At 44.6% G+C, this 6,732-nt stretch overlaps 1 protein-coding gene across 1 annotated transcript; it reads left to right on the plus strand.

Annotated features, from left to right (window-relative positions):
* Window positions 1–1,903: 1,903 nt before the first annotated feature.
* On the plus strand, window positions 1,904–6,489 carry d2hgdh (D-2-hydroxyglutarate dehydrogenase). Its single transcript, XM_029740912.1, has 10 exons — window positions 1,904–2,306; window positions 2,832–3,198; window positions 3,471–3,528; window positions 3,647–3,786; window positions 4,013–4,206; window positions 4,306–4,474; window positions 4,672–4,815; window positions 4,930–5,072; window positions 5,218–5,383; window positions 5,494–6,489. The coding sequence occupies exons 2-10, from the start codon at window positions 2,853–2,855 to the stop codon at window positions 5,754–5,756; spliced, it is 1,623 nt and encodes a 540-aa protein (XP_029596772.1). The 5' UTR covers window positions 1,904–2,306; window positions 2,832–2,852; the 3' UTR covers window positions 5,757–6,489.
* The last annotated feature ends 243 nt before the right edge of the window (window positions 6,490–6,732 follow it).

The raw sequence follows: 6,732 nt of genomic DNA on the forward strand, positions 1-6,732 counted from the left end.
GCCTATCAGAGGGAGTGGTAGAGCCATTACCGGTGCTTATACATTTGGGATAGGTAGAGAAAATTCTAAAACAAATCTCATAAGCTCTCATCCATAGTCAAATGAACTACTTTCGTCTGGGGTAATGTAGATAGCAACATGCCTGAAAATACCCATCTCCACTAATAGGGCAATAATTAAGAAATGTAAAACACCTGGAGCTGTGATGAACCTTCCTGGAAGAGGACGAAAGTGTATTTTGCCCCCACGCACAGTGAGAAGGATGGTTCAAGTGTATTTTGCCCCCACGCACAGTGAGAAGGATGGTTCAAGTGTATTTTGCCCCCACGCACAGTGAGAAGGATGGTTCAAGTGTATTTTGCCCCCACGCACAGTGAGAAGGATGGTTCAAGTGTATTTTGCCCCCACGCACAGTGAGAAGGATGGTTCAAGTGTATTTTGCCCCCACGCACAGTGAGAAGGATGGTTCAAGTGTATTTTGCCCCCACACACAGTGAGAAGGATGGTTCAAGTGTATTTTGCCCCCACGCACAGTGAGAAGGATGGTTCAAGTGGCAATAAAAATCTCCAAGGATCACAGTTGGAGAATTGCAGAAGTTGGTTACATCTTGGGGTCATCAACTCTCCAAAATTACAATTAGACGCCACCTCCATGCCAAGAAGTTATTTGGAAGGGTTGCCAGAAGAAAGCCTCTGCTGTCACCAAGCCACAAACGTAAGCAGCTGGAGTTTGCTAAATGTCATTGGAACTATGATTGGAACCAGGTTCTATGATCTGATGAGACTAAAATTGAGATTTTTGGCAACAAACACCAGAGGTGGGTTTGGAGTAAAAAGTGTCATGGCCATGCAGAAAATAACCTAATCCACAGTCTTTTACTTCCAAAGGCCATGGGAACCTTGTTAGGTTACATGGCATCATGGACTCCATCAAGTACCAGAAGATTTTAGGTCTAAACTTGTGCCAGGAAGCTAAAACTGGGTCGTCGTTGAATCTTCTAGCTGGACAATAATCCAAAGCATACCTCCAAATCCACACAAAAATGGTTCACTGACCATAGAATCAAGCTTTTGCAATGGCCATTCCAGTACCCTGACATAAACCCCATTGAAAAAACTGTGGGGTGAGCTGAAGACGAGAGTCCACAAGCAACGACCAAGGACTCTGAAGGATCTGGAGAGGGTTTGTATAGAGGAATGGTCTCAAATCCGTTCCCTTCCTATGTGTTCTCCCACCTCATCAAACATTATATGAGATGACTCAGAGCTGTTATCTTGGCAAAGGGAGGGTGCTCAAAGTACTAAATGCAGGGGTGACAATTATTGTGAATAAAATAATTATTTTTTAATGACGATAATTAAAAAATACTATTTTAACTCAGTTAAAGGTTAGATTCATATGATATTTTGAATGCAAGATCAAGCTGATAAACAACAATGGCATTTTTTCACAGCCTTTTTTGTTCATATTTACATAAGGTGCCAATAATTCAGGAGGACACTTTATGAGTTCCTATTTATACAGTTGATCATACTTTCTAAAAATGATGTATTAGTCTAGGAAATCCCAGACCTAGGGCAATGGAACATTGTTAACATTGTGGGAGGTACGCAAACCAACCTTGTCTGCCTAGGGAGACTAAGTTATTATCAAATTCAGAAAATGAACTGCTGATAAAATTAAAGCTTGCCTTCGTTATGATTTGTTTTGTTATACCCAGATATCATTCATAGAACATTGGCCATTGAAATGTTATTCTAACATTTTAGGAGTGTTTTTATCAGACATAAGCTTTTATTGTGCTTTTATTTTATTCAAACCCGGAAATACACTTTTTGTGTTGCACCTCCTCAGAACTGTGTTTTCAGCAAAACGGTCCTGACCTCCCCACTTGCTCTTACGTACTAGGTTCCTAGCTAGCTGTCCTGGATGTAAACAATTGATTGACCACAACAATCTTGACGTTGTAGTTGAATCTGCCCTTGAACTTTGTGACAGATAGCTATATTTGCGACAGTATACGACATTAATAGAGACACTTGCGTCCAACAACGTTCCCAGATTGATTGGTAGCAAACGTTATACAAAGTAACGTTAGCTAGCTATAGCCACATCTTGTATTTTTCAGTGGTTGACGTGTAACGTTAGTAGTTAACTAGTTAGCTAATAATAGCCAATGTCATAACAAGTCTGATCTAAAGTTGCAGTGCTGTTGCGTTCAAGGAAAACGTCATCCATCTAATGAGAATGGTGCACATTCTAAGAAGCTAAGAAAAGCTCAAACACGACTGAACTACAGTGACAGGTACAGTATGTTAAATACAAGTTTTTTTATTTAACCTTTAATTAACTAGGCAAGTCAGTTAAGAACAAATTCTTATTTACATTGACGGCCTACACCGGCCAAACCCGGACGACGCTGGGCCAATTGTGCGCCGCCCTATGGGACTCCCAATCACGGCCGGTTGTGATACAGCCTGGATTCGAACCAGGGTGTCTGTAGTGACGCCTCAAGCACTGAGATGCAGTGCCATAGACCGCTGCACCACTTGGGTTAACAAGGGGAAGCATGGTATTGTTGCATGGCACTAGCTTACTGTAGTGTGTGTGTGTGTGTGTGTGTGTGTGTGTGTGTGTGTGTGTGTGTGTGTGTGTGTGTGTTTAACCCATTAGATTGTGGTTAGATTTACAAAATTAGATTGTGTAGTTTTATGATTGGTTTTAGTTCTGCAGGAATAATTTGTCAAACTTAAATTAAAGTCAGTGTATGTAAAACATCCACATAATACACTTTGCAATATAACTAAGCATCCCTCCCCATCCACTCTAGGCATCCGCTCTCTCCCCAGCCATGGCTGGTCTCCTCCACAGAAGGTTGCGTCTGAGAACTGCTCTCAGGTGGATGAGTCCCCTCAGCACTGCCTCACCTCCAGCCGTAGTCAGAGCTTTACCCCCAGGTTTTAGCAGCAGCCTGCTCCAGACACCCAGGCCCGGGTCTTGTGGCGTCCGCTGTCGGGAGCTCCATGCTGGGGAAGAGAGACCCACCCCGTCCCCCGCAGCTGCCCCAGAGAGGAGGCCTTTCTCCAGGGTAACTCCAGAGGACCTGGCCTTCTTCAGCAAGATAATACCAGGCAGGACCATCACTGACCCAGATATACTGGAGGCCAGTAATGTGGACTGGCTCAAGTCAGTGAGAGGTGAGAAATAAAGAGAGGGGGAGGGAGAAAGCGAGAGAAACAAATAGTACAAACAAATAGGAAAATGTTTGCACTCACTACTGTAAGTCACTGTGGGTAAGAGTGTCTGCTAAATAACTACAATGTAGAAAGATAAGTCAGAGGAGGGAGATTGTGGAGGAAAGAGCTTGCTATCTTTCTCTCCTCTGTAGGGTTGTTAGGAACTGTTGATGTACTTGTTATGGTTGTATTGTGTTGATGGATGTGTTGATCTCATCCCTCTGTCTGTGCAGGTTTCAGTGAGGTTCTGCTGAGGCCCCAGAGTACAGAGGAAGTTTCTCAGATCCTTGGGTATTATTCTCCAGTCTTCTAGTGTATGAAGCCAGGTTTCCTCTACTGTTGTAGTGTTACATGACTGGTGGGAGGCAGTGTACCTGTGTTCTAATGTTGTGTTGTGTTTCTCCTGTAGGTACTGTAACAGTCGTAACCTGGCAGTGAGTCCTCAGGGTGGTAACACAGGGCTGGTGGGAGGCAGTGTTCCTGTCTATGATGAGATCATCCTCTCTACCGCTCTCATGAACAATGTCATCAACTTCGACTCTGTCTCCGGTCAGTATCGTCTGTAATTCTAGGGTTACTGTCAGTATTCACTGGTCAGTTACACGTCAAATTTCCTGTTCCGATTCTCAAAGTTTTGCCTTAGTGTTTTACAGTCCAATCCAGTTTAGCCAGACTCACCTCTTTCTCTCTTTCTCTCTTTCTTTCTTTCTTTCTTTCTTTCTCTCTTTCTTTCTCTCTTTCTCTCTTTCTTTCTTTCTTTCTTCCCCCCTGCTAGGTATTCTGTCATGCCAAGCAGGTTGTGTGTTGGAGAGCCTGTCTCTTTACCTAGAGGACAGGGACTACATCATGCCCCTGGACCTGGGGGCAAAGGGAAGCTGCCATATAGGAGGCAACGTAGCCACTAACGCTGGAGGACTGAGGCTGCTACGCTACGGATCCCTACGAGGGACAGTATTAGGACTAGAGGTGGTCAGTAGGGGAGGGGGGGTTGACAGGGGGCTATGCATTTTGAAATTCAACTAACTATAAAGGACAGCACCAATACTCTGTGTGTGTATTTGTGTGTAGGTGCTAGCAGACGGGAGGGTCCTGGACTGCCTAGCCACCCTGAGGAAGGACAACACAGGATATGACCTCAAACAGCTGTTCATCGGGTCAGAGGGCACGCTGGGGGTCATCACCGCGGTAACCATCCTGTGTCCACGGAAACCTAAAGCCGTCAACGTGGCCTTCCTGGGTAGGTGTGACCTGACCTCATGACCCCTCCTGACCTAGTAATTGGTGATCATCTAATGTCACATATACATCCTCCTTTTGACTAATTTATGTTTTTACACACTCTCACGCTGTCTAATGCATGTGATGTGTTTCTTCTGTGAGATGATCGTCATGACAATTTAATGTGATGATATGATCGCGTGTGTGTGTGTCCAGGCTGTGAGAGTTTTGAGCAGCTGCTGCAGACCTTCCAGCTGTGTAGAGGCATGCTGGGAGAGATCCTCTCAGCCTTTGAGTTCCTGGACAGAGAGTGTATGAGACTACTGAACACACACCTCAAACTAGCTAACCCCATCACAGGTACACACACACAGATTTTCTAATGCTTTTGAACGCTCTAGTAATTGTTCGATTGAGTAATTCTAACTCTGATTGGTTCAAAGCCTCTTATCTATTTCCTGCTTTGTTCCACAGACTGTCCGTTCTACATCGTCATAGAAACGTCCGGCTCTAACCCCACCCATGATGAGGAGAAGTTGCACCAGTTTCTGGAGGAGGCCATGACATCATCCCAGGTTATCGACGGGACCGTAGCAACGGAGGAGGCCAAAATCAAGGTGACTTTCATTTATGAATATGTTGATATCAAAAAAGAGAATCATTAAAAAGAATGATCAAACATTGGAGGATGCAAGACATGTTGCCTCAATGTGTTTTCCTGTGTGTGTGTTCCTGTGTGTGTGTTCCTGTGTGTGTGTTTAGGCGCTCTGGTCACTGCGCGAGCGAGTAACAGAGGCTTTAACTCATGATGGTTTCACATATAAATACGACATCTCACTTCCTGTGGAACGGATCTACCAGCTGGTCACAGATATGAGAGAACACCTGGGAAACAGGGCCAAGAGTGTGGTGGGATACGGACACGTTGGTAAGACAACCTGTGTGTGCGTGTGTGTGCATGCGTGCCTGACGCTGTGTGTTTGTGTGTGTGTGTGTGTGTGTGTGCCTGACGCTGTGTGTGTCCTCTCCTCCCACCAGGTGATGGTAACCTCCACCTGAACATCACCTCTCCTACCAAAGACCCTGACCTCCTGGCCTCCATCGAACCCTTTGTCTATGAGTGGACGGCCCGTTTCCAGGGCAGCATCAGCGCAGAGCACGGCCTGGGCCTGAAGAAGAGGAACTATATTTACTACAGTAAAGCCAGCCTGGCTGTTGCTCTGATGGGGAACATTAAGACCATGTTAGACCCCAAAGGCATTCTCAACCCTTATAAGACCCTGCCGGACAACCTGCAATGACCATATTGCTCCTTACCTGATTAACTTAATAACTTAAACACCTGACCTGACCTTGACTCAACTCTCATAAGACTACCAGTTGACCTTTCACCCTGCACGACCATACCTGATGAACTCAACTAACCCTGACCCAAACCCCCCTCCAGACCACCTCCACTGCTGACTCCAGGGCCCAGATTCACAAAACCTTCTTAAGAAGAAACGTCTCACTTTTTTTTGCATAAGGCTAGGCTAGGATTCAATCTGATCGCTCTTTGTCGGCAGTGCACGTTTTAAAGGCAATGTTTACGAGTTCACAGAGACCACATTCACAGTATACCCTGCATATGTCTGCTCAATCGGAAATGACCTTTAAGTGGCGCATTGCCCAAATCCGCGATCGGATTGAATCCCGGCCCTAGTGAACTACCTGATACTCAACTCCAACCTGCACTGATGAGGCCCCAGTAGACCTGTCTGATTAGGGGGCTAACCGTGGCCATAGTTCTCTCATTGTATAAGTGTCTGATCAACTTCTAATGTAAGTATAATCTGTGTAAATTCATTGTAAATAGAGCTGATGACTTTTTTTTACATAATCAGTTTATTATTTACCACCACAATTGAAGACAGCAGATGGTGTTTGGTAACAGTGCAGATATTGTTTTATTACATGTAAAAAATATATGTTTTTAAAATGTACAGCAACAAAATAAGCTCATTTTGTGAATGAATACAGAATCTCTAAACTAGATCTACGGCTGGTTCTTTTCATGTAAATAATTGTGCATGCTCGTTTCCCCAAAGGGACCCATAGATGCCCAATTCCAAATTGACCCTTAACCCCTACACTATAAGCAATATTGTGGTAGCTCCACCTTGCCCTCTGATGTTAAAAGCTCAGTGGAGTTTTCCTTTTTCGATCTTGTTCTGAGGGCAGAATTAATGTGATTGGTTGGATGTAGGCAGAGTTTGCAGCAACAGGTGAATGTCAAAT

The sequence above is a fragment of the Salmo trutta genome, chromosome 39 (genome assembly GCF_901001165.1).
Source record: "Salmo trutta chromosome 39, fSalTru1.1, whole genome shotgun sequence".
In the NCBI taxonomy this organism is placed as follows: Eukaryota; Metazoa; Chordata; class Actinopteri; order Salmoniformes; family Salmonidae; genus Salmo; species Salmo trutta.